The 27,206-nt window shown below is 35.7% G+C and overlaps 3 protein-coding genes across 3 annotated transcripts; 2 read left to right on the forward strand and 1 right to left on the reverse strand.

The window, feature by feature from the left end:
* The first annotated feature begins 1,527 nt into the window (after positions 1-1,527).
* Positions 1,528-2,841, forward strand: LOC128219449 (5-hydroxytryptamine receptor 4-like). The gene has a single exon (XM_052927259.1). The coding sequence runs from the start codon at positions 1,528-1,530 to the stop codon at positions 2,839-2,841; it is 1,314 nt and encodes a 437-aa protein (XP_052783219.1).
* Positions 2,842-7,061: 4,220 nt separating this feature from the next.
* Positions 7,062-15,573, forward strand: LOC128218783 (EF-hand domain-containing family member C2-like). Its single transcript, XM_052926477.1, has 13 exons — positions 7,062-7,217; positions 7,562-7,901; positions 8,383-8,606; positions 9,005-9,209; positions 9,845-9,996; positions 10,382-10,520; positions 10,727-10,862; positions 11,541-11,713; positions 12,131-12,327; positions 12,856-13,064; positions 13,602-13,724; positions 14,186-14,278; positions 14,775-15,573. Exons 1-13 carry the CDS (start codon positions 7,176-7,178, stop codon positions 14,974-14,976), a joined length of 2,235 nt encoding a protein of 744 aa, XP_052782437.1. The 5' UTR covers positions 7,062-7,175; the 3' UTR covers positions 14,977-15,573.
* A 1,102-nt stretch (positions 15,574-16,675) lies between these two features.
* Positions 16,676-27,154, reverse strand: LOC128220793 (uncharacterized). Its single transcript, XM_052929336.1, has 9 exons — positions 27,051-27,154; positions 22,169-22,243; positions 21,805-21,852; positions 21,006-21,060; positions 20,520-20,609; positions 19,503-19,566; positions 19,072-19,138; positions 18,213-18,318; positions 16,676-17,045 (listed from the first exon to the last, which is right to left on the reverse strand). The coding sequence occupies exons 1-9, from the start codon at positions 27,103-27,105 to the stop codon at positions 16,967-16,969; spliced, it is 639 nt and encodes a 212-aa protein (XP_052785296.1). The 5' UTR covers positions 27,106-27,154; the 3' UTR covers positions 16,676-16,966.
* Between the last annotated feature and the right edge of the window lie 52 nt (positions 27,155-27,206).

A 27,206-nucleotide genomic window follows, 5' to 3' on the forward strand; every position in this document is an offset into this window, starting at 1 on the left:
ATGTGCAAAACATTTGGTTATTTGATACATATCATTATCATATGCTTTATAGTGGTTTATTGAGATTTATCAGTGAAATAAAATTGATATTCTTCAGGTTTTTTTTACTGTATTCCGCAGGCCTACATACTTACGTAACACTTATCGTATTTAGGTATCGTGATATTTACTTTTTGACAATGCCAGGCTGAGGAATCACTCGACTTCAAAGGGGTTGTTTGATTTTAATGATGCAATCCTTGGCAAAATATATTACATGTATTATCATACTTGACGGAACTTTGTAAAACGGTGCAACACTGAAATAAAGGCCGAGGATTGCATCATTAAAATACATGCAAAATAATCTAAAATAGAAATTGAAAGACCACGTCCTTTTAATACGTCCATAAGATTGCAACGCTCATGTGAATTTGAAGGAAAGACAAAGAATCTTTAATAAATCTTGAGAGGGGATAAATAAATTACAAATGATTACGCAGAAAAACGGAAATATATAATCAAAACGTCCTGAGCTAAAACGGTTTTTCAGGTTATGACAGGCAATTATCGGTTACAGTTTGAGACCACTTCAAATATCATTTTGATTCGAATTTAACGACCTGTGAACAAAATTGTAAAAATGAAGTAAAATAACGCTTGTCGAGCCAACAGCCTTTTAACGCTTTTAGCACTTTCATAAAATTTAAACGGGCTTTTATTTCCAAATCAGACACTAGCTCGCACAGGGCTGGGGCACAATTTCAACGACGTTATGCCGACGTTACGTTACTGGTCCATACATTTTGGCGCTCTTTTCTGAAACTCAAATTAAGTGTCATTTCATTTTCTACTTTGGCAATAATAAGAAGAAGAACAAAAAATAAGATCGCAAAATATTTCACCTCGTGAACACCAAAAGTAAATATTTCACTCGTGGCTACGTCAATAGTGAAATATACCTTATGGTGCTTGCTCGATGAACTAGATTACGATCCAAAGAACGTAGAAAAACACTTATGGTTCCCGATCCTGATCTTAAGTGTCTGACTGATTGGCTGATTGAATTTTAAATGAAGTGTATGGGTTAGTGGCTGTGTTGTCAGTATCTAACATGAAACCGATTGGTAGTTATAGCTAAACGAGAACCACATCCCGGATATGATGTTAATGTTGAACAGATTAACGTCCATATTTATTAAGACTAAAGCTGTATACACGTGTTTAAATGTTGCGCAAGTAGTGATATTGGACAGCCAAAACATACATTTAAGTCCCTGTCTAAGTTGCATATCCTGTTTGTTCAAATATTTCGAGAGTTGATAATAATTTCAAGTGAATACTTCCTATAACACATATTCGAATTATATACTTTATATTTAGTAATATGCATTATTCAGTAGCCATTTCAGATGTGTATAAAGGACATTTTTGCTACTCAACGGCAGACTAAAATGCACAGTGCAAATAGTGTTTAGACTTGTAAGAATCACTTTTAATGTACAGTTTTGATCTATATGTTATATGTGTTTGTGAAATAAACGAATGATGGAATCTACTGACGATCTGAATAAACGTTACGCGAACGCCTTATTGCCATTGACAGTGACATTCGGCCTCTTCACGATTTGCGGAGTCCTCGGGAATATTATAGTTCTCGTCGCGTTCTCTCTGGGAAGAGCGAGTAGAAACAGCACATTCCGGGTTTTCGTCATTTGTCTGGCAAGTGTGGACTTGTTAACAAGCGCTATTATATTTCCTTCCGAGATGGCCAAGCACCGGAATTACTACAATTTCAAGAGTCTTCCGATGTGTCGGGTGAAGGTGTTTATCAATACTTGGGCGGCAACCTCCGCAGCCTTTGCGCTGCTAGTGATATCTGTTGACCGGTATAGGAAGGTGTGCCATCCGCTGAAGACCCAGATGACACAGAGAGTTGCCTTTTGGCTGTGTATGGGGCTTACTTTAGTCGTTGCGTGTGTGGTTTCGACCCCTGGCCCGGTTATGAGCAAAATCCTGGAGACAAACAAAACTAACATGCATGGAACCAACACTACAGTGTACGTGTGTGGTATGCATGAGGAATATGAGAATCACCCCCTGAGATTCGTGTTCAACATGACATCCGTCGTTATACTGGTCGGAGTATCGGTATCGACCGTAGTCATGTATTCCTTGATCGCGTGTCAGCTCCGCCGGCACTGGGGAGCGTTTCCTGTCACATTTCGCCAGGACTCCGGCAAGGAGAGCCACTCAGAATTTACATCTGAATCTTGTCCTACACACTCGACAGTTACCGCCAAGTCTTCAATGGACAGTGCGAAATCTCATGCAATAATGAAGGACATACCACTAGATGATGTTAAAGACAAGGATGGGACGTTAACGTCGAAAAGTGGTAGCCTTACAAGAACACCACCGCCACTACTGAAGCAAGGCAGCTCAAACAGTATGGTGAAGGAAAAGGGCGTATTTCGTAAAACGCTGCTTAACAATCGTGGTGAATCATCGGTCAAATCAAAGACAGGCAGCATCTTTTCAACACGAAGCACGATTTCTCGCCAGGGCTCTAGAACAGGGCTGCGACGATTTCCGTACAAAACGCTGATCTGGTTCATTCTCACCTTGGTCTTCATTCTTACCAACATCCTTTCAATCGCCCTGGCTTTCGTCTTCCCTCCCCATATCGTGATGAACATGCATCCACAGCCCTACGCACTCTACTCCGCTTTCCAGAAGCTGTTCTACATCAACAACATTATCAACTTCTTCATCTACGCCATATTGGATAAGCATTTCAGACACGTGTGTAGGAATATCGGACCAAGACTTAAAGCCCGTTTTGCTGAGTGCTGGGAATAAAAAGCAAGCTGCGGAGCTTTTGTCTATGTAGAAACAGCTCTTATATATTTATATATATTAATACATCTATGATTTGTGTTATGCTTGATATTATTTTCAAAAATAAGTTCAAAAGGACACATTAGGACTAACATGGAATGTAATCGCGCAATATGCAGTGGTCTAAATTAGATTTCCCTAATTAAGTATATGGTTGATTTGATATTGTATAGTACATGTATATATGATCTATGATGTGTATAATGTATACTGTATTAAACATTAAATATTCACAAATGTGTAACAATAGCTTGCCAGTACTCATGCGGAAATACTTACCAGTGTGTTGGTCCGCCGTCTGCCGCGCATCCAGCATCAATCGTTTTTAACATATCGCTTATAGCCACATTTAAAACTCTTGGTCAGGACAAGTGGTCATATCTAATATCATTCGGAACTCCTCAGCCATTTTTATCGAAAAAAGCCTCGGATGTATGCCGGTTACACCAGTTGAAGTAGTTCGTTTTTTTAATTATATCACTAATTAAATGTCGTGTTTTAGAGTTGTATTTATTGATCTAAGTTTAATTAATTGTCAGTGAAGTGTATTATTGCAAACATAGTTAAGTTTTCCAAGAGTTAAGTCATAAAGTTTAACTGCTAAATAAAAATACTACGCGATCTACTTGCAAACGTACCACTTTTTGTGTATGTAAGTCGTCCAAATACATCCGAGGTTGTTTTCGATAAATATGGCAGAGGGGCTCTGAGTGCTTTTCCCGAAGTTTAACGAGATCTCGCGAAAAAAGATGGCGCCTCATCCCGATTATCTCCTAATTTACATAGGATGTCCTCGGGGTGCCAGGGCATTATGCGGCGATTTTACCAGTAGTTTGTCCCCGAAGGCGGAATTTTACCTCGGATTGTCTTGACCGAAAGTCAAAGTCCCCTTCTATATAGATGGAATCCATGTGACTACCAGATGGAACCAATGTGACAACCAGATGGAGCCCATGTGACACCCAGATGGAACCCGTGTGAGACCCAGATCGAACCCGTGTGAGACCCAGATGGAACCCAGATGGAACCCGTGTGGGACCCAGATGGAACCCGTGTGAGACCCAGATGGAACCCGTGTGACACCCAGGTGGAGCCCATGTGACACCCAGATGGAACCCGTGTGAGACCCAGATGGAACCCGTGTGAGACCCAGATGGAACCCAGATGGAACCCGTGTGGGACCCAGATGGAACCCGTGTGAGACCCAGATGGAACCCGTGTGACACCAAGATGGAACCCGTGTGAGACCCAGATGGAACCCATGTGAGACCCAGATGGAACCCGTGTGACACCCAGATGGAACCCGTGTGAGACCCAGATGGAATCCATGTGAGACCCAGATCGAACCCATGTGACACCAAGATGGAACCCATGTAAGACCCAGATTGAACCCTTGTGACACCCAGATGGAATCCATGTGAGACCAATATGGAACCCGTGTGAGACCCAGATGGAACTCATGTGACACCCAGATGGAACCCATGTGACACCCAGATGGAAATCGTGTGAGACCCAGATGTAACCCATGTGACACCCAGATGGAACCCATGTGACACCCAGATGTAACCCATGTGACACCCAGGTGGAATCCTGTGAGACCCAGATGTAACCCATGTGACACCCAGATGGAACCCATGTGACACCCAGATGGAACCCATGTGACACCAAGATGGAACTCATGTGACACCCAGATGGAACCCGTGTGAGACCCAGATGGAACCCGTGTGACACCAAGATGGAACCCGTGTGAGACCCAGATGGAACCCATGTGAGACCCAGATGGAACCCGTGTGACACCCGGATGGAACCCATGTGACACCCAGATGGAACCCATGTGATACCCGGATGGAACCCAGATGGAACCCATGTGACACCCAGATGGAACTCATGTGACACCCAGATGGAACCCATGTGACACCCAGATGAAGTCCATGTGACACCCAGATGGAACCCATGTAAGACCCAGATGGAACCCGTGTGACACCCGGATGGAACCCATGTGACACCAAGATGGAACCCGTGTGAGTCCCAGATGAAACTATGTGAGACGTGTTATTGTTACTGAGAGGACGTTATCCATGACTACACAATAAGTGTTTAGTAACCAAAAATCGAAATAACCTGCAATCATTTTGCGAGATAACTAAAGGATATATGTTTGTTTCAATGTAGTATCATAAAAAAATCAGCGAATGAACACCGAAATATAGTCTAAGGAAAATGAATCTTTAGAATTTTGGCGCATTTCTGAAAATAAAAGAGGAGATGGTGCGTTTTTGTTGTTGTTTTTTAACCCAAAACAAATTCTGCATGCATTTGGCAAAAATAGGCAATGAGTAATTCATGTTAACAGCCATTATCATTATATGTTTACAGATTTTAAAATTGTAAAAAAATAAGTTAAAATATCTGAAATGCCTGTCTTATAAATAAATTTATCATCGATTGCAGGAAAACTCAAATAATCGCATACTTATTTTCAAACATACTTTTAAATAATATTTATTAAAACCAGTATAACAAGTTATTTTTGCGGAAGCGACAGTAGCGTAGCTACCTTTACGCAAGATGCACGGTGTTTGAGAAACTAATATTTGTTTTGCCTTATATTGTAGGAGCATAAGTGCACTTGTGATTATTGGATGCAGTGAAATTTATTGTGAAATATTACCAAGGCAAAATGGTAAAAAAATGAATTGATTTTTTTAAAAACCCGTAAAAAATCGATGTTGATGATAAATGAATTTATAGCATATCAATAATATCAGTAGGCGGACGCAAAAACCGGACGGCAGAATAATATCAATTACTCCATCAAATGTGTAACCGACACAGTATTGGTGAAACATCATTTCAGATAAACATCTAAACATAAGTTACTATATTATGTGGTTTTGTGTTTGCCACTAAATGCACTTATACAATTTATTATTTCCACGGAAAGTGATACTGTATAGTTATCTGTAATTTAACTGTAATTTCGAATATTAGTTGATAAACAATTTCACAGAATTTCATAAGTTAAAAAACAAAAAACAAAAACATTTGCATGGGATCAGGCGGTGCTGGTTTTCGAGTCTGGAACTCAGATCCACCGTTTGTACGTGTGGTCTTGATTAGTACAATATCTCTCATTGCAAATCTGTAGTCTTACGTCGACAAGGTTCGACCCCCGTCTCGAACAGCACTAACAAAAATAACCATCTTCCGGTAGAGACGTTAATCGGTGGTACCGTGTGACAGTGTTATCATGACACATGTTCAATTTAGGTCAGTTCAATTCAATTCAATATTTATTGATAGTCGGGTACTATGACCAACAGTAAACGTAAGCTTTGTATAGCCATTGACCGACATAAAAGAACCAGAGTTGCTCTAACCAGGATAACATCCTGTCTGAAAAAAATGACTTACAACGTTATTTCAATATTCCCGGTGCCGTCGAAAAATAAACGTACATCACTCTTCCGAACTCGTATAATGCATCAATCAATTGTTACCACGCCCCCCCCCCCCCCCCAGGTCCGGGGGTATACCGTGGATAGCCGGGAAATGGGCCGTGTTTTTATCTTCATGGTGGTCCCTCAGTACCGGGTGAATGCGGTGGTTTTGTCTTCACGCCAAATTTAGCAGGGAATGGGCCTTACATAGGGTCCCTGGGGTGCGGGGCATTTGGCGAGGATTTTACCATCAGTTCGTCCCCGGTGCGGGGATTTTACCCGGGCTTGGCTTGACCAAAAGTCAAAGTCCACGCTCAGATTCCCCGGACCTAGGGGTGGGGGCATGGTTACAATTGACTGGTGCATAAGTGCCACTTCTGGATCTTTTTCGGCTCAATGCAAGAGTATAATTAACGTCCTAAATCGACCGTCTATCTTCAAACCACTGTGATGAATCTTGAGTCATAAGTTTCTGATTTAGTTGAGTGTAACCATAATGATACAGGCGATTTTGTTAATTCTTTAAATAATTTTAATTAAGCTTCTGAGGTTTTAATTTTTCACGTAAGTTAACTCTATCTGATTAATGTAAGGAAATCGTTTTCGTTTTCTTAATAAGTTCGTTAATTTGTCGATTGAATATCTCTGTATGCATTTTATATCCAGACGATTCATCAGAGTTCGACACTCTGTGGGTACGAAACGCCTTAACATCGATCACTTCCGGTTGTGCGCATTGTTTATGTTGGTTGCTTCCTTGGTTACATTGTAAGGCAAACAGTTCAAGAGCAACAGTAGCAGTAACCTAAATGCATTTTCTTAATTAATCGGACTGTTTATAGATAGTATTACAGCATGTCACTGCCTTTCCTACCAGGAAATTCATTCAACCCAGCGGTAAGACAATTTATTTCTAACATTTTTAAGAAAAATAGCATTTTTACTCTTTTATATATATCAATTTCAAGTCAATGAAAACATCGATTCATGATGATAGTATAGGCTACATGGGACTTCTTAACTATCATTTTGTGGAATATTTTAAGTCATCCTAGATAATTGTCAGTTGGTCACTCATGTTAACAGCTGTATTTGTTTCACCTTTAATGTGTTAAGCAAATATCATGGCAAACCTTTCCTCAAAACTTGACATTGGCAGAATTAAGCAGTAAAATCTGAGAATGGTTACATGCTTAATTTTGTTCATGTGAACAAATTGTTTAATATCATAATCATTACAGGTTGGGAAGAACAAATTTCACAAATCGCACCATTTCGATGTCAGCAATGATGTCTCAATGCTTGTCGGTCATGAGAAGCCTGGCATTGGAGGAGAACTTCTTAGAGGGCAGAAGTTAAAGGCGAAAAACAGTAACTACCCTCGCGGAGAGGGTTCCAATCTCCCGGCATGGGTGGCCTTCGATAGGCAGGTTCTGTGTTTTGATGCTTTCTTTCAAGAGGCTGTGTATGAGAAGAGAGAAGAACAATACAGAGTTAGGAACTGTAAAATATATTTCTACCTTGAAGATGACTCCATTCAAGTTATTGAACCGAGAGCAAAGAACAGTGGAGTTCCACAAGGTATGCATTGAATAACTCCATTTTAAATCTTTAACTTAGTTATAAAATAAGCTACTTTTTGTTACTGATTTTTGTTTTCAGTAATTACTTAGTTCAAAAGCTACTTTTTGTTACTGAACTTTGTTTTCAGTAATTACTTACATTAAAAGCTACTTTTTGTTACTGAACTTTGTTTTCTGTTATAAATTGTATATGTTCACAGATACATGTCCATATTTTTTTATATAGAAATAAGGTGCGGTAAAAAAAAGTCAGAATGTATCATAATTGGTCAGCTGTTGGTTCTGTATTTGAGGATGCTAAAATTGATTTCTGAGAAGTTGTATTAAAAATCCCAGAATATAGGGTTAAAAAACATTTTGTAAGTCATCAATGTAATTTAGTGGAACAGAAATATCTCATTAAATTAAACAACTTGATTTTATTCAAATTTTTGAAAGTTGTACATGATGATGTACTTTTATATTTTCTCTTAATACAGGAACACTCATCAGAAGGCACAGAGTTTCCAAACCACCACCGTGTGATGATGAGTATTACACAGTAGAAGACTTCAATATCAACAAAGAGATCAACCTCTACTCTAAAGTATTCAAGATTACCAACTGTGATGAGTTTACTCGCAACTTTCTCAAAAAACTTGGAGTCCGAATCCAAGAATCAACAACTGGTCCAAATGATCCATACTCCAACTACAGAAAAGCTGTAAGCTTTAAGTTCATTTTATTTTATTGGACATAAATATAAATAAATATTGTTGTCTTTGCTACTTTTCAATTTGGTCATTGACTTTGACAGTGCCAGCTATATATAGAAGTGGTTTTCAGAGAATGAGATGCATTATATTGAATTTCATGTTGATGGATTTTTTTTCTTTGAGTATGAAAATTCATTGAATTTTCAATACATTTTTTATTAGATCTGAATTATTCTTTTACCCTTTATCACACTTCAATATCATTAAAAATCTTTGAATAGCTAATCTTTGTGTATGTAATTTAATTAACTGTTTAGACAAGATCATTGAAACAAATCAGTGCCCATAGAAAAGTAAAATGTACATTTCCTTGAAAAATATCCAAATATTTCAATCTTTCCTCCAGATGGATGAATCTATGCAGCCCCTGCGACCATATGAGAAACATGACACTTTGAAACAGTTCCTGGATCACGATCGTCACGTCCTAAGGTTCTACTGCTACTGGGACGACACAGAGGCAATGTTCGGTGACCCGCGCGAGATGGTGCTTCACTATTTCCTGGCTGATGATACCATCGAGATTAGAGAAGTAATCCCAGCAAATTCAGGTATAAAATTGTTTTAACTTTCAAAGTTTTACAGATAGACTAATTACTGTCAATATTGATTGACATCAGTAAATGTTAAACAAAAGATCTAAATGTTTTGAGTTGATGATTTAAAAAATTGTATTGTTGGCCGATAAGTCATGGTTGAAGATTGCTAGTATGTACTTACAAAAATAAATGTTTTTATGCAATACACTTGCAAAACCAATTATTTTGTGTAAGCATGCACCAACAATCATTAATATTTTATCATTTTACATAATAGTTTGCTAACAACTAACTACATGTAGCTGGGCCAGCCACTGTTTATATCTACCTCTTTAGCTGATTAAAATCAATAACTGCTGACTGCTGATTTAAATAAATAAATGAATTGAAGACTTGAGTGTCTGTTGTCATTTAGAAGAAATTTTAAACTTTATATTTATTTTATTACAATTAAAGACAGTAATTGGTTATTGTCTTAACCAACCATTATAACAAAATTTCATAAAAATCTTGTTTTCTAGCTTTTACCTTAAAAGAGTAGTGTTTGCAGTATATAAAACAAACTTGGTTTTAATGGACACCAAATTGATTGTTAAAGACAGCAGTGATTAAGAAAAGTATTATATTTTCTATATAAATCTTCTTAGGTCGTGATGCTGCCCCAATGTTTCTGCGACGAGGCAAGCTGCCCAAGAATGTTGAAGCCCTGAAGCAGCCTGGCAAGGTGACCGACAGGACGGTGCTTAACGTTTTCGGCCCCACTGGACATGGAGGAAGATACATTCTTGACAGTCTTAAGGTTGGTGGCACATGAATCATGCTCTTCAGAGCTTATGTTACTTGTCCATCTTTGCGCAGTAAAGTAAGTTTTATCGTGACCTAAAAAAGTGGCCATCAATGGTTATATAAGAATACTGAACATTCATTTCTTATTCATTTTCCTTGATCACCCTTTCATTCAGTGCATTCAGCCAATATTTTGTAGTCTAAGAATTTAAGACACAAATTTCCCCCAAATCTAAGAACATTTAATGTGGTCATAGATAGAGCTTCTTTAAACCAGACCATATATATGCAATTTGTGGAAACCTGTACTATGATGCTAGAAGCTTAATGCATGCAGATGCCTAAATGGCACCCTTATTTAAACCCTTATAACATCAATATACTTATGTTTATTACAGACTGGCGCAAGCCCCACAGAATTCTACAATGACAGTGACCTGACCCTGGGTGCAGTTGTTAACGTGTGGGGACGCAAGTATCTCCTGGTCGACTGTGATGACTTCACCAAGGAGTACTACAAGACCAAATATGGCATGGGTATGTCATGTAATGACCTGATATGTTTTCTTGTTTTGAGTATCTTATTTTATTAGATTGAAAGACTTCATCTGTATTTATTCAAAATTAATAATAAACAAGATGAAACAGTTAATTTATTAATGTCCAAAAAAGACAACAGGATTTTTACATCTGTCTGTTTAAAGACTTCTTTCCAATGATTTTATTTTAATTTTCTATTACAGAGGAATTCCCAACCATCCAGTACAAGCAGAACCCCATGGGTGGCCCGTCCAAGGAATGGCCACCTTACAATGGCTGGGGTAGCGAGGAAGACTCTCTGTGCTCTTGTATGGGTCTCCTACCCAAACCTCCACGCAGGTATGGGTTTATAACCTATTAGATTAATGTCAATAATAATCGTTATTCCTCATCTTGTCTCTTGTAAAGGGTCAATGTTAGTCATTTCATGTAGCCTTGGTTGGTAGTTTCAGTATAGGGTTTTAGCTGGATGTTTTAAAATGGTCATGGTACTGCAGGGTCAGGGTCTCCGAGGGGTGTAAAGGGGAAATTAAATCAGGCTCTGAAGAACTTCAACATTATGTATTTGACAGATTTTTGTTTAGTTAAAGTAATGTTAGGTATCATTTACTGGCAGATATGTAAAGTTTGTATAAAAGTACAATAATGTTAGAAAATTTATTCAAAACAAAACAATATATGATTAATTATCTTAAGCATTTAAATCTATGAAGGCAGAAGGTGCCTATGTTGGTCTCCTTTAGGCCAGACAGGTGATACCAAATGGACAAGGTGCAGCATCCTTCCATATCTGACTATAGCTAAATCTCTACAATAATCTATCCGCCAGAAACTTGGTATGCATGTTTGAAGAATGTAATTTGTGAAGCAGATTAAATTTCTTTGATTAAAGTACGTTGGAGGTATTCCCCTTTATCAAACTTCTTTGGATTGTATAACAGCCGATGTAATTGAAGGTTCAAACAATTTAAAACCATAAAGAGCTTTCAAATTAATTATAACATGAATTATTTTTAGGGACTTTATCAAGTTCATGGAGAAGGACCGTCGTGGTCTGGACAGCAACGTTCTCCGCTTCTTGGCCCGTATGGACACAACAAAGCCCATCGACATGGATCGACGATTCATCATCTCCTACTTCCTGTCTGACGATACCATCTTGGTGTTTGAGCCTCCCGTCAGGAACTCTGGTCAGTAGTTTTGCATTTTTTGTCAAAAAACATGACTGCCATTTAGTTTTGCTTAATGAAAATGCTTTTAAATGATGACTAGCAAGTTTTAGTCAGTTTAGGTTCGACATAAGACTTAAATGTAAAGATCTCAAGGAAGTTTTATTATTACTACCCCTAAATTTTCCACAAATTTGACGTGGAAAAAGGGTGGCTTGAAGGAACCATATAAAATCATATCCCAATCTCAACTCATTTGGCAACATTATGAAGAGCAATTATTGGTATGATTCAAAATCTTGAAAGATTTTACTATTTCTAATTGTGGATCTTCTCACTGAATGTGTTGATATAAACTTCTGGCCCCAGTTTCTCAAAAATGTACTGTATTTGAGTTGTTAACTTTATGATTCATTAAACACCTTTATTCATTTGCAGGAATTATCGGTGGCAAGTTCCTAGAACGTACCCGCATCAAGCAGCCTGCCCAGCCACTGTACAGTACGAGTATGTCCGAGTATTATCTAGCCCAGGACCTTTATGTGGGGGCTCACGTTGACTTTAACAGCCACAAGTTCATCCTGATTGATGCTGACGAGTACGCGTTCAGATACATGGAGGCTAATTCCTCAGAGGTACGTCACCGAGTGTTACATTACTGCATGTATTTTGGGCCCATCTGGGTTTTTTTGAAGAAAAAGTCAGGGTATTTAGAAAGCTTTGGTTCTGTTGTCTTTAGCATCATTTAACCTTGGCCATTGATAAAACTGTTCATTTTTTTTTAACTGAAATGTTGCCAAAGCCAATGCACACTGGTACAAGGCCCATAACTCTGCCTTAAATAGTAGAGTTATGCCCCATTCAAGAAAGTAAAAGCAGCATACAACATAATATTACAAACAAATCCTTTAAGTAAACTGATTGAGGCCTATTTCAAGGTACATTATACTCCAAACTTTTTGAAAATTAAATAATAATAAATACAAAAAAAACATCATTATTTCATAAATAAGAATGGATTGGCCTGAAACATTGCATAATATTGTAAAAATTATTTGTCAAACTTCTTCTTCTGCACATTTTTATCATTATGTTAGTGTTTTTCAGTGATAAAGACTTTTCCCTTCATTTTCTCTTCATGGCAACATTTTTCTTCTTTTCAGTTTGAAAAAGCCAATGTTGAAGCCATTGTGAACAGGGTGCGACAGTCAGTTGGCAACAAGCCGGATGATGTACGATCCTTCTTCATGCGTAATGACTCAGGGGGAACCGGAATCATCCAGTACGACCAGCTTGGTGCCCTTATACGCCAGATTGTTCCTGGCATCTCCGACCACGAGATTATGGCTCTAGCTAGGATGTATGCCGAGAGGTAACATAATGGCTTTAGTGCAGTCATCAAAATTAGTCTTTTGATTTAGTCTTTTGATGAACAAGCCCGAATTTATATACTACTGCTTGGAATTACATTTTTTAACGAGCCCTGCAGTATCAAACTCAGAATTTGAGCAACCCCAAAAAGCATTTTACCAGTGCAGGGCTTGCGTGCTTGTGCTAATTTCGACCACTGCTAGTGTTGTCTTTGAAACATAGAATATTTAAGATCTTTAATTGAATTAAACCAAGTGTCACTATTATCTACAATATAATTACCTATGTATTTATGTACATAAAAAGCAGTCTTGCTTCATATCTATAATCATGGATTTAGATGAGTAATTTATAAATCTAAATAACATCTACTTGTAGTTAGGAGACTTTTGGAATAACCGTCAGCCAAGAGCAATAAATTAATTTTATTGTAAAGCCCATTTCATCCCAAATAGTAAATGCAAAGCCATATTTTGATATACAGAGAATGTATTTATGTTTTATATGCCATACAACCAATAACTGATACTTATTCAAGGTCCAGCGATGACGGTGTTGATGCCAGAAAACTTGTTGCCATCGCCCAGGAGCAGCTGAGGAAACGCAACTATGAGGGCTTTGCTAAACTCATTGAGTCTTTCCAGCAGGCAGATAAGGAAAAGTATGTACAAATGTGAAAAAGTGTGACACATTTGTTCACTGCTCAATGGTCACTAGTCTATGTTTGCAAAGCCGAAAAGAATCTTGGTTCTTCTTTATTTAGATTTAACTTACAAAACCCTGTTTAAAGGGAGAAAACTGTTATTCCTGGGTTTTCACCAAAATAAATTTCCCTTCATTTTAGCATAATGAGAAATTCTGACATTTATTCTTACATTAATACATAAATCTTATTAATAGAATGTTTCCTGAAACATGCTTTACAGTTCTTTTTAGACAATATAAAATCATGATAAATAAAAAGGATTTTTCACATACACCACCAAACAGTTTGAAACACATATTTTTTCAAAAATATGTTGCCATTTCGGGAGAGATTGCTTTATAGGATATTTTCTTCAGTAGCCAACTCATTGTACATTGAAATATTTCCTCAGGATTATTTCCCCTTATTTTCTCCAGGAGCGGATGCCTTGACGCCGAAGTTATCAGGAACGTTTTCCAGGCCCACCATGTCCCACTGCCAGACGACATCTGCCGTGCTATCATGTGCCTGTAAGTGCTCAACCAATGATCTTACATTAAAAAATAGAAACAAAACTTCTCACTAAAATCTATGGTATACAAATATTTATGAGTTTATATGGTATCAAATACATTAGACAATTGATTTAACTTGGGATTTACCTTAATAAGATATTTCATGAATATCAACAAAATCCCAGTGGTCGAAAATTAGCACAAGCCTGCAAGCCCTACACTGGTAAAATGTTTTCTGGGCTTGCTCAAATTGTTGGTTTTATACAGCAGGGTTCAAAAATGTTATGCCAAACAGTATAAGCATATGAATTTGGCCTTGTTCATCCAAAATACTAATTTCGATGACTGTAACCCCATTATTGTTTTCTTAGCTGAGCGTCTCTGAACTTTATACACATTCACATTATTGAGCAGTTATATAGCATTAGGATGTATGATCCTCTATAAATAAGTTTGTTCTTTCACATACTGTATGATCATATCTAAAAATCTCTTTTTTTACATCCCACAGAGCTGTAGTAGAGAACGGCAAGGTCATGTACCAGGGCCTCGTCGATCAGCTTAACTGGCGTGATTGCCCTGTGGCGCCTATGCAATATCAGCCAATCACATCGGACGAGAGCTGGTCGGGAAATAAGCCAGGAACCGTCGTTAGCAGGATACAGTATCAACCACTTCTAGATGACATCTTCGGCAAACAGACAAATAATTGAGAACTGTTTTTGTTACACCTGAATAGGACATAAAAGACAATTTTAATCGGTGGATTTTGAATATTTTAACAAAAAAGTGCAAGTGTGCAACTGTTTATGATAATGAATCATAGAACATGAAAACAATGTTTACAGAATATATAAGAAATAAAACATCCTCAAGCTACCAATGGTTTATAGATGTGGCTAAGTGTTCGGATTGATTTTATAGGTACATGTATCTCTGTTTCCAATCTGACGAGAACAATCTATCAGTACATCAAACAACTATATTATCAGTAGTCCAGTACATAATTATCTTTTATATATACATTTATAAAGTTGTTTAAATTAATTAAAATGGAAGAAAATTATCATTTAATGTCACAATGCTATTTAAAACATGATTATATTATTAATAATCAATTTACAAATAAAGCTTACTGTTAGTTATTATGAAGTAATTCGCTGAGTATGTGGCAGTGAAAAAAATGCTTTGTTAAATTCTTATATTTGTGATAGATTTACACTATACATTTTACTTGTTTGTCATTTAATACGTGTTTTGCAGATGATACAATATTCTGCTGTCATGTTAAGAATAAACCTTAAATATTATTTTTGTTGTGGCTGAATTATTACAAACAAGAGCATTTGAAATCTGCTGACTTCTCAAAGATGCTGGGCCCATTTCAATAAACTTGATCTTAGTAATGAATTTTAAATATCTTTGTTTCATATCTTGCATATATATACAGTTGAACACCCTTAATCCGAAATCGTAGAGACCCAACAAATTATTTCGGAATAGCAATATTTCATATTAACAATTTTCAGAAAATGACAGCGTTGTGCAAATTGAACTTAAGCCAGTATTAGAAAAGGACACAAAGTTGATAAACAATCTACATTTGTGACTTATACGGATTGATTATTTAAGATTATTGAAGTTACAACTAACATCCTTTTTATGAGAGGCCACTGGCGCCTAAATTAGCAAATTAATGCAAAACTATTCCATATTTAATGTCTGGACATCTTGTTTTCATTACAGTATTGTGACCTTGGCCTTTGCTCTACTAAACCCAAATTAAAAAGGGTCAATTATTTTGGTTAATTTATGACGGCTACAATTAAAAGCAAATACTACACAACATACTTTATCAACTTATTTTGTTGTTGACAGTTGTTGGGAAAAACCTCTGGCTTGACCACCTTCCAACATGAAACCAGAATTCAGAGAGTAGGTGTCACCTGTCGATTACCAAATCCTTGATCTTTGACACCAAAATCAAAGGGGTCATGCATTTACTGACCATTTTCAAAGTGCATACAAAGTTAATGCTTTGCAGATGACACAAAAAAATCAATTCAGTATCATGATCTTATGTTCAGATTTTTCCTCTAATGTAGTTAGTGGTATTTGTATAATATTTCATGATCCTTTTATTTAACCATTCTCTAATACCAACTTAACGTTATTATTAAGTTCAATGTTTCCTTAAAATGTTTTATTTGACCTTGACCTTTAACCAACTGACCATTAAATGAGGGTGATCTGTATAAGTAAGGACCATTTACTATCCATTAGAATGTAAACATTTGCAAGGCTCAATTTTAGATAACTCTCTTCTTTCAATGGTGGGCTTCGTAATTAAACAATATATGTGTCATTTGAATGCTTTTTATTTATAATAAAAACGAAAATAATCACCAAAAATTCTTTAATACATAATATAACATTATACGGTAAGCAACCCTAAAACATTCACTTTTTAAACAACAACTCTTCATTTGACTAACAGCACATAGTAACAAAATGGTTGAATACCATTTGACGGAAATTGTTCTCTGCAAACAGCATGGTGATTTGTCATTCAAAGAATCTGAACAAATGGAGAGTATTTTCACAAGGAGATGCTAGATGACAATATTTATATTTAATACTGTGACTGACTGTTAAAATGTTTTACTCAAGGTCACAAACTGTTCACACCAGGCTTAAAAGCGATCAGTTCAGGTTTTGAAGCTGTTCAGACAACTTGGCTACCTCAGCTCTTGTTGAATCAAGGTCCTTGTTCATCAAAGTCCTAAAACAAATGGTAAAAACATTTAAGTAAAGCAATCTTAATCAGACATACAAGTTCTGAATGTGATTTGAACACCGAGATGAGGTTCTTCAATACTCTTTTAAACAAGGTTTTCTTCATCATGGTCATTGCTTAAAAGAGCATTTAAGAACCTCAAATGAATCACAACATTAATTTTGTCAGCTTCTCTACATGTATGTAAAGAGGCCTAACTGAAGAATATTTTCACAAGATTGAAGGGATCATCATTCCCATCAAGCATAAAAATTACTAGTATTGCAACTGTTTACACAATTGTGGACCATTCCTCATATTCTTGCATAATTTCAGAATGGCAACCAAGACAAGACTACATGGTGTTCTGGGGCCATATTCAATAAGCAACTTAGATTGAACCTATATTTAAGATTAAATTAGTATTTTGATTGGCCTGTATACTCAGCTGACCAACAGGCTGAATGGAATCACTTAGGCTAAGGATAGGAATAAGATCAATATTGAATACTGGCCCTGGTATATTTCTATGGCTGTTAATGTTATATCATGATTTGCATGTTCAGAGATATACTCCACATATAGCCGTATGTATTTAGTCGCTATAACAAACTCAGTATACAAACATCACAGTTGTTGATCCTCATAGACGAATAAAAAACAGATGGTGTTGCTGAAACCATAGTCAAGAATTGACCTTACAATTACCATATTCATTTTCTTCAAAATACACAGCTAGTCTAATAAAAGTTTCATAATAGATTCATAACTGTAATGTCCCAAGGGGTATCAAGCAAAGCATGACAAAATATTGCAAGATCACAAATTTCAATAAAATACAGAGGGAGTGTAAGAAATATATCTAAAATTTTGCCTTGTAAATATCATTAAAGATAAGCCTAGAGTACTAATTCGAGCAAAAGTACTTACTTCAAATGTATCTTTTTTCAACCAACAAAAAAAGGCTCAAAAATGAATTGTATAATAAGATGGCACAAAAATGGTCAATCCGTCATTATCAATTTTCCTCCTAGCATCGACTGCCTACCCGTCTATCCTTCGTTTGCCCTCTTGCCCTACATCTCAGCCTTTCAGGGTCATTGTTTACACCTACCCCCAACTTTTTTAAAAACTATTTGCTTTACAGTCAGTCCAATCCACTTCTGCACTTACCAGACTGCCTGCCTGTCCAACCCGTCTCCCTCAGGCCCTACTTCACGTCCCTCAAGACTCCGAGAATAGCTCGCAGCAGCCTCCAATTCTTTCGAAACTGTTTGACCTGGAACATAAATGGAGTGGTACTGAAACAACTTCTTCAGTGAGTATATTCTTGTAAAGGAACATTCATCAGCCAATAGCGTGAAAGGTGGGATTTTGACAGCCACGAATCCATGAATTAGACTTTGCACGTATCTTCTTTTTTATACTTAAAACATCTCAGACCTCTGAGATTTCATAATCCTTCTCTGCTGCTATGAGCATCATTGTATAAACAACAGCATTTGTAAATTACCCTATACCGACAGTGTTCCACTGCCATTTGTCACCAAATTTTAAGACCATATTTCATTATGGTTTGTAGAATTCAAGTATTCTACTGTGTACCAGGTGTGGCACAGAGCAAAACTCCAACACATGTCTGTTGCTAATATTCAGTCAAATAAGGGCAAGTTATTGACTGATGTCCTTGCTTTATATCAGTGTATTGTCTCTGAGAACATACAAGTGTGCCAAGTTTCATTTGAATATCTTGCCAACAACCATGCCAAGGCTATGACAATTTTGCAATCTGGACCTTTCTTCGAAATATAGGCAAGCTAATGAAATTTAAATAGGGCATAAAGCATAGGAATATTATATATATAAATATGTTCTTCTGGCAGTGGTCTACTTTTCATGGTTATCAAAGCAGAGCCTTCTATTACTTTTATTATGACATTACAATTGATCAACATTGAGTGATTGGTCTGACTACCGGTAATAATTGATTTCGCATAATCATTCTCAGTCTCTTTGAGAAAAGTAAACTAACTTTGTTTCTGCAGTTTATTGAACTCCTCCAGTCTTTCCTCAATTGTTTTCTGTAGATTCGCTTCAGACTGAAAAACAGAACCTTTTTATGAATGGCATTAGCATTAAAATTCTGCAAATTGATTATGAAGCCTGCTTGGGGTGCTCTCCTTTCAGAACAAAGAGAATGGTGCAATCTGGTGGTAAATGATATCTTACAAAGTAGAGATACAAAGTTTGGTATAGATAAAATGAGAAATGCTCAAGTTTAGAGAGCAGAGATGAAAAGAGTGACAATTTGCATACACAACTTGACAACATCCCTATATATTGTGTGTCATACAATGTAAGCAAAACAAAATTTATGTATTTAAAAGAAAAAAAAACACTCAAAAATAAACTCTTGAAATTCACTATTCATTTAATCGTGTATCATAGAGAGCTGGGTCTTACATATTGCTGTTTTGCTGCGATCAAGGCCTTTGTCAGCTGACTTAGTGCATCCTCAAAGCTGCGCCTACAAAAACATTCATCTATTCATTTTTACATTCCAAATATTTCTTTCAAATCAATACATTAAAGTTTGTATTTCAGCCAGTGTATTTTTCAAAACAGTTTATAGGAAAGAAATTAGTTACAGAGCATTTTTACAATTATTTACTTTAATAATACAGGTACATACTTAAAAAGACAAACAAAATACAGCAAATATTTTGTAAACACATTGTTTCCTTTTTTTACTTTTAAAAGATACATGTGTATATTTTTCGACTTATGTAATAACTTAAGATTGACAAAGTAATAATAAATTCATTGTACAAGTTGTCGACGGCTACAGTGCTTTAAAGAGGATAGACTTTTCTTTATATATTAGTGTTGCAATTAGCTTCATTACTTAATTTTAATCAAAGTTAGATGGCTGTTCATCAATATAGTTTGTACTAGTGTTGGGAATCAGTCCCAGTTTGACTATAAGGATAATCAGTTCCACTCAAGTAAGCCAATTATTGATTAAGTACAATCAGTTTCTGACAATATCTTAATTCAAATTTTATTCTTGTACAAAGTCTTAAATAACTAAGTTATTTAGTGTTGTTATTCTGTCTGAGCTTCCGGCCAGTTTGTAAATGATTTATAACAACTAAGCACTTCCGAATGTATAAATGAAACCAAGGCGAAAAATTGTCAGACATAAACCAAACGCAAATAACAAGAGGAATTTTAGACGAAAACCAACTTGCTGGTTAAATCCTTTATGACCGAATACAATCAACTGTCCCCGATTTCAGGCCCAACTAATCAATTTTCAATCATCATTTAAACATCACTAGTTTGTACTTCCCAAAGATTATGCGAATTACTCATTCTGTATAAGATCAAATAACAGAAATGTTCAATGAAATCACCTGCCAGTGTTACATAATTGACAAGTACCCCTTTAATAGCGTAGCATAGTTTATATACACATACATGTCTTTCACCATGTTATCATTTTCATCAGAGATTTGTCGATCAATTTTCTGCAGCAGATTCTTCTTGTCTTTTACAGTAGCCTCAAGGCTGAAAATATTTTAGACAAGAATAAATATATATATAAATATAGAGAGATTTTAGCAAAATGAACTACTTTATAATTTCACACAATAATATTTTTTAATGATCAGTCGAGGTCACTGTAAGGCTCAGAAAAGAGTGCAATGGTTCGCTCTACCATCTGAGCCCTGATAGCTCACACAATCTCAGACTTGTATGAGTCGGTACCTCGTCATTCTCCTAAGGTGTTCTTAAATTTCAGCACACCAGTGCTGAAGTGATACACAATTAAACACTGATAGCACATTAGTATGCCAAACTGTTCTGTTACAGTCTCATGTTGGGTGCCATGGTCAAAGACCCAGAAAAGCAAGATTTTAGAATTAATACTCTACTATATAAAATTAATCATAGTACTTGTACCTGTCCAAGTATGCCTGACTCTGGTTTGTCTTGTGCTTAGATATTTTTAAAGACTCTGCAATACAAATACAAGTTTTAAAATAGAACTCAATTGATATACAAGTTTTGTTCTTTTTTTTCTGTCATGTTTAAACTCCTATAGAAAAGTATTCAAACAGATGGTTTAAGATATTGGACTTATGTGACAAAAATTGTTTGCTTTATTTCTGTTCATATATGAAGATGTTTTAAAAAGTGCAAATCCTCATCCTAGCGCATTTAGGCCATTCCAAATCATTTCTTTGTTGAGCGTACGCAGACAAATAAGTTTTGGTCCTCCTGATACCCACCCCCCTCCCACATTTTACACGATCAACGATCATGCCAAATATTTTTAATTTCCTTTTTCTATAATTCTGACTACAAAACACAAGTGTTTACGACATGCTTCATACTTTGTACCAGTATTCTTGGCATTGATATCAGAAAAGGATGCATTCTGTATGATTCACATGATTAACACACTTACATCAAGTTTTATTTGAACTCATTTTGCAGTGGAAATCTAACCATTGAGAATGGTCTAAAATTGATTAAGGAGGCTGTGGTGTCTATATTCTACATAGGATGTCACAAATTTAGTATTCATGTTATTTTTGGGGTTTCCTTTGTTTTTCAGGATAGCTAGATGAATTTTGTACTAAGAGTTGATGGTAAACATAAAAACAATTTGGTATGGCCTAACTTAATAACTGCTTAAAGAAATAGAAGCAGATAATGGGTTTTTGCATCATGGTGATGAAATATCTAATGATCTTACCTGATATTTTTGTGTGGACTGCAATTACATTTTTATGTTTGTTTGATGCTGAAACAAAAAAAAGTGAAAATAACCATCTGGAAAGAAAAGAAAATAATGCTATTATAGGAAATGAATCATACTATATTGAGTTTTAGTAATTTAGCCTTTCCTAATTATGTTTACGGCTGGCTGTATTACTTATAGCTTTACATTTATGCATAGGGCAGTAGTCATGGAAATTTGACCCTCTTATGAACAAGCCTTAGCCTCGGGTAACGGTTCCCTCATGTTGACCAGGAAGCCATGCGATATTTATATAATATACATAAGCACAAACTGTATGTTGAATAAATGACAAAATTTATCAGGCATAATCATATACCTTCCTCTGCAGCTGTTTCCAGGGTTCTTCTGGCTTGCCGCTGTTCATTCAGCAACCTCTCTAGGTTAGATTTGACTGAAAGACACAATCTTTCCAAATTTAATAGGACTTCAAAAATAATCATGAACATTTTTTATCTGTTTGAACCTTTGGGGGTTAGCCTTTGATATACCAGAAAATATAAAACGATTACGGAGAATACAAAACAATACTGGATAATACAAAATATTAAACTACTAGTGATACATTTATTTGCAACGTTTACTTACAATTATATACTTGAAGATAATAAATATGGCGTAAAAAGGTACATTTTAATTGTTTTGATTGCTTTTTTAAATCATTTTATAATATCCAAGATTTGTCTCCCTTTGTATTTCCCCTAGATGTGTATCAATGTTGCCTCCCTTTATTTGCCACTTTGCATGTAAATGTGTTATAAAATGCTTTTGAAAGAAACCTTTTATCCAGTGATTGAAATAAGCACAAGCCCTGCACTGGTAAAATGCTTTACGGGCTTGCTGAAATCCTGGTTTTTATGTAGTACGGCTTGTTGATTTTTTTTGTTCCAAGCATTAGATTAAGATTTTGGGCTTGTTCATCCACATTCTAATTTCAATGACTGTTTACCTTGATTTTATTGTATGTATTCAATTATTGATATATATTTGAATTCATACAAAATGGTATGGAAGTTGGAACACTGTATTATTTGAATTCTATTATCACGAAAGACTTCCGACGAAAATAAAAAAATTGGGATTAAGTAAGATTATCGGCGAAAAGAAAATGTTTTTCAACAGATTTGGAAAACATATTTTCAAGAAATGAATAGTGCTGAATGATACGAAAAATAAATAAAAAATGTACTGCTCTGAGGCTAAACTTGAGTTACTGTAATATTAAATTTTATATTATTTATAGATTTAGTATCATTTCTGAGCCCCAGAATCCAGGAATAAGCCTTAAGGTAATGGGATTTGTTTTAAAGTCAGGATGGTCAAGAATAATATATTTAGGTATTTCTCCGGATATTAAGTACAGTTGAACACCGCTATTCCGAACATCGTTTATCCGAAATGATCGCTATTTCGAAATTATTTTTCGGTCCTGATTTCCCTTCTTTGTTTTACTAAATTTTTGGTCTTTAATCCGAAATCACTATTCCAAAATAAGTAAAATTACGGTCCCGATTTGGTTTTTCTCACCTATTTATCAATTCTTATTTCGAACTCGATGGTGTCAAAGTTTTTCACACCATTCTGCGAATGCACTCGGGCATCGGCTTGAGGTGACAATGGAGACAATGGAGCACGATTAGCGCTTGTTAAAGAATGACATTGAGCACGCGTATGTTACAAACATCGATGTCAGAAAATGAACGATTCATTGAGGTGATGTAGTGTGTATGTAATTGCTGGTTAACACAATATTATTTGAAAATGTCTACCTCATCTGATTTGATCGCTGCATTGCATACATGTGCTGTCATTTAGTTTTAAATGTTTTATGTTGTTTTAATAAAGAAGTATAATAACAAATTACTTGTCAATTATTAAACACTAAATCAACAAATATTTTTGTATACGAAAGATAACTCAAACCGAGTGTATCATATTGGTAACGTGTAACCAACATTGCAATCTTCACGACTTAGTATTTCACGTCATCTATAACTCGCGAATGCTGTCATTTGCGGAAAATTGTAAATCCGAAACATCGCTATTCCGAAGTAATTTGTTGGGTCCCTACGATTTCGGATTAACGGTGATTAACTGTATAATATTAGTTATGGTATAGATTTAATTGTAACCGTTACCTCGCTTACTATGCGGTTCATGTTTGGATGATCCGGGGAATGAGGTTTACGAGGATCATAAATAGAAGGGTGGTTACAAGATTTTAGGAAGATTGACAAAACGTCCCCGGATTTGTGGGGTTTATATACAAAAGTAGGGGCTCCGGTGACGTCATCAATAAGATGACATACATCGGAGAAAATAATCGAGCACAGCCATTTTCGTCATACAAAGACATTACCGATTACCACTTTGGCAATTCTCGGTTTTAACAAGGATTCCGAGCATAGAAAATGGCCCTTGATAGGCTACCTCTAGGTGGGAAAGGTGTGATGATTAAAAGGTTATTTTATCTGTTTGACCGAGAACTACGGACTTTTCCTGAAGTAGGAAATACTGTACTCAATCATTGAAATTAGGCTTTTGGATCAACAAGCCCAAATTCATATACTATATAGCTTGGCATCAAATTTTTGAACAAGCCCTGCTATGAAATTCAGAATTTGAGCAAGCCCGGAAGACATTTAACCAGTGCAGGGCTTGGGGGCTTGTGTTAATTTCGACCACTGTGTACTAAGTTCTACGATATTTAGAACTAACTGATAACCTATGTTAACTGGCTAGGGGGTTTTAGCTATACAGAGAATATTGGATATGGGCCGGAGAAGATGGTGTACATGTATAAAACGATTTGATTATGACAACATGACGAGCACTGACCATAAACTGACAAAAACAACTGTTTCACACTAATATATAGTAACAAATAGCGATCAGTATAGAAAAGAACACTGATTTTGACAGACCAAAACATTTTTCTTCTTTGACAACATCATCTCACTGGCATGTTGTTAACAATTCCCTGACCTCAATAGTATTCTGAACATATTATTGTACTGTTTAACTCAGTATGTGCATGCCAATGCATTTACTGTGATATTCAAAACGAAATTAAATCAAGAAATTGAAATGAATAGGGACACCTTGTTGATGTTTATGCCATGTAATATCCAAATCATTCAGAATAAATGTCAAAGAACAGTTGCAAATTATTTTAAAGTGGTTCAGGAAGATAAGTTGTTTCAAACCCTTTCCTAGGTCATTACCACAAATATATAAAACAGACATTTTTAGAGCACCATATGCTAAAAAATGGGTTTTCATACCATAATTATATAATTTTTTTATATATTTCACCTCTAATCATATGATTATAAATGAGTACACTTTGCAATGTAAATGTATTCTTTTGTAGTTATAGCCTAGTTACCGTTTGTGGATCAGTAAGGAGACAATGTTGTGCATTGAACAAACGTTCAGTATTTTGGAACTGCAGTGTTTACAGTCCAAAAGAAAATTCTTCACTTACATGTAGGGAGTTTTATGAGCAGTTCTCCCAAAAAGTACATGTCACATTCAAAATGGGGCTGGCATAAATGGGCCTCATGAACACATGCATCAATCATTCTAATGCTACTGACAATTTTTAAGTCTGGTCAACAAAATATTTATTGTACAGTAAATTTAACTAATTTTGTGTTTCTTTTCATTTCCTGCTTCGCGACTAGTCCACATGCAGTCATTGAAATTAGACTTCTATTCTTATACTATTGCATGGAATCATATTTTTGAACAAGCCCTGCTATATAAAATTCAGAATTTTAGCAAGCCCGGAAGACATTTTACCAGTGCAGGGCCTGCATGCTTTTGCTAATTTCGACCATTGAGTCCACATAAATGGCTGTCAATGAGTCTTTTGACAATTTTTTTACTATGAAAGACTTGAGACGTCCACCATCCCAGCAAAAAGTAGCGAACGGTCCTTGCGCAGAGATCCATGCGGCCACAATTTTTGAAATTATCTGTTATCAATTCAAATTTCTAAGAAAATATTGTTGCCTCCTCTTAAACACATATTTATTTATGTCATTATGCCTAAAAACATGTTCAGATATCATAAACCAGTAATGTGTGTGGATTGTTTATCAAGTATCCAGATATCTGTAAATCTGGGACAAATCTGACAGGTTGTATGTGTATAAAATGGTATTCATGACCAAGAATATATTTATGTGAAAATAAGACTCTATTGACCATACATGCCATATTTTCTGGAGCCCATTCAGAGGGAATTTGTTCAGAAAGGCTGAAAATTCAGGGGGATTTTGGTAATATTCAGGGGGACTTTTTAGCAGGTTTAAATTGGCGAAATTTCAAAGTATTTTTAGACGCAAGTACGAAAAAATGTATTCACTTTATTATATTTTGCTATGAAAACCTCTAACTTTTTCATTATACTGAATTATTTAGTCATGATTTATCATATATTCTTATGATACACTGTCATGTCATACTGTAATACTGTAAATTAAATTTAATTTCCTCCAAAGTCTTTTAAAAAATTCTGCTTAATACTATCAGCTATGATGACGTTCAGACACTAAGAGAATGGAATGAAAATTATTAATTTCTTCCTTTTCCAAAATAGTAATATTTCTTTGCCTTTGATCATTACTTCAAATTAATTGATCACTTGTTGTTATTAAAGGTTTCACCCTTGCAGAGTTGTTTCTTTACATTCAGTTTCACTCACATACTGTGATTTCACTTTGTCATTATTGCCTGATGTAAAAATATCTAAAAAAAATAAAATAAAAAATAAAAAAAATAATTTTTTTTAAATTCTGGGGGATTTTTATCTCCCGCCGGGACACCGAGGATGGATCGAAATTCCGGTGGATATGGCATGTATGATTGATAAATTCAATCCAGTTTAGATCACTGTCACATATATATATTGAACAATTGTGTAATCATTATTCAACATTGATGCATAATATTACTGTACTGTTTATTTTTTCGCCCAGTGTAAAATGGTAGAGAGTTGTAGCATTACAAGGATACATTTTTATTTATATATATATAAGAAGTGTCAAAACAATAAAAACAAGTATCCCTGATCGCTCATTATTGCACTTGCAGCTAGCTTCGCGACCTATGTTTTTTTAGATACAGCATTTTTATCTACGGTAAAACGAAAATGTAATAAATAAAATGCTTTTGTGGATTATAAACAAAAATACCTGTTTGGGCATCTTTAAAACTGTCGCGTAGCTCTTCTAAACGAGAGGTTTCCATATTATTATTTTTGAATTTCCCTCTGCTGCAAACTTAACTTCTTCAAAACAGCGTCCAAGTGACTGTGATCAATAAACGCCATCTAAAATAGGCTACCGTGT

Source organism: Mya arenaria, chromosome 15 (assembly GCF_026914265.1).
Source record: "Mya arenaria isolate MELC-2E11 chromosome 15, ASM2691426v1".
NCBI classification, from domain to species: domain Eukaryota; kingdom Metazoa; phylum Mollusca; class Bivalvia; order Myida; family Myidae; genus Mya; species Mya arenaria.

What these genes read in the sequence shown, in the direction of transcription:
- LOC128219449 (XM_052927259.1), top strand. Translation starts at nt 1,528, where the DNA reads ATGGAATCTACTGACGATCTGAATAAACGTTACGCGAACGCCTTATTG.
- LOC128218783 (XM_052926477.1), top strand. Translation starts at nt 7,176, where the DNA reads ATGTCACTGCCTTTCCTACCAGGAAATTCATTCAACCCAGCG. An exon ending in GAAATTCATTCAACCCAGCG is followed by an intron (nt 7,218 to 7,561) that starts GTAAGACAATTT and finishes TAATCATTACAG; the next exon opens with GTTGGGAAGAACAAATTTCA. An exon ending in CAAGACCAAATATGGCATGG is followed by an intron (nt 10,521 to 10,726) that starts GTATGTCATGTA and finishes TTTCTATTACAG; the next exon opens with AGGAATTCCCAACCATCCAG.
- LOC128220793 (XM_052929336.1), bottom strand. Translation starts at nt 27,105, where the DNA reads ATGGAAACCTCTCGTTTAGAAGAGCTACGCGACAGTTTTAAAGATGCC. An exon ending in GATAACATGGTGAAAGACAT is followed by an intron (nt 19,567 to 20,519) that starts GTATGTGTATAT and finishes ATGTTTTTGTAG; the next exon opens with GCGCAGCTTTGAGGATGCAC. An exon ending in TTGGACAGGCAGGCAGTCTG is followed by an intron (nt 17,046 to 18,212) that starts GTAAGTGCAGAA and finishes CATTTGTTTTAG; the next exon opens with GACTTTGATGAACAAGGACC.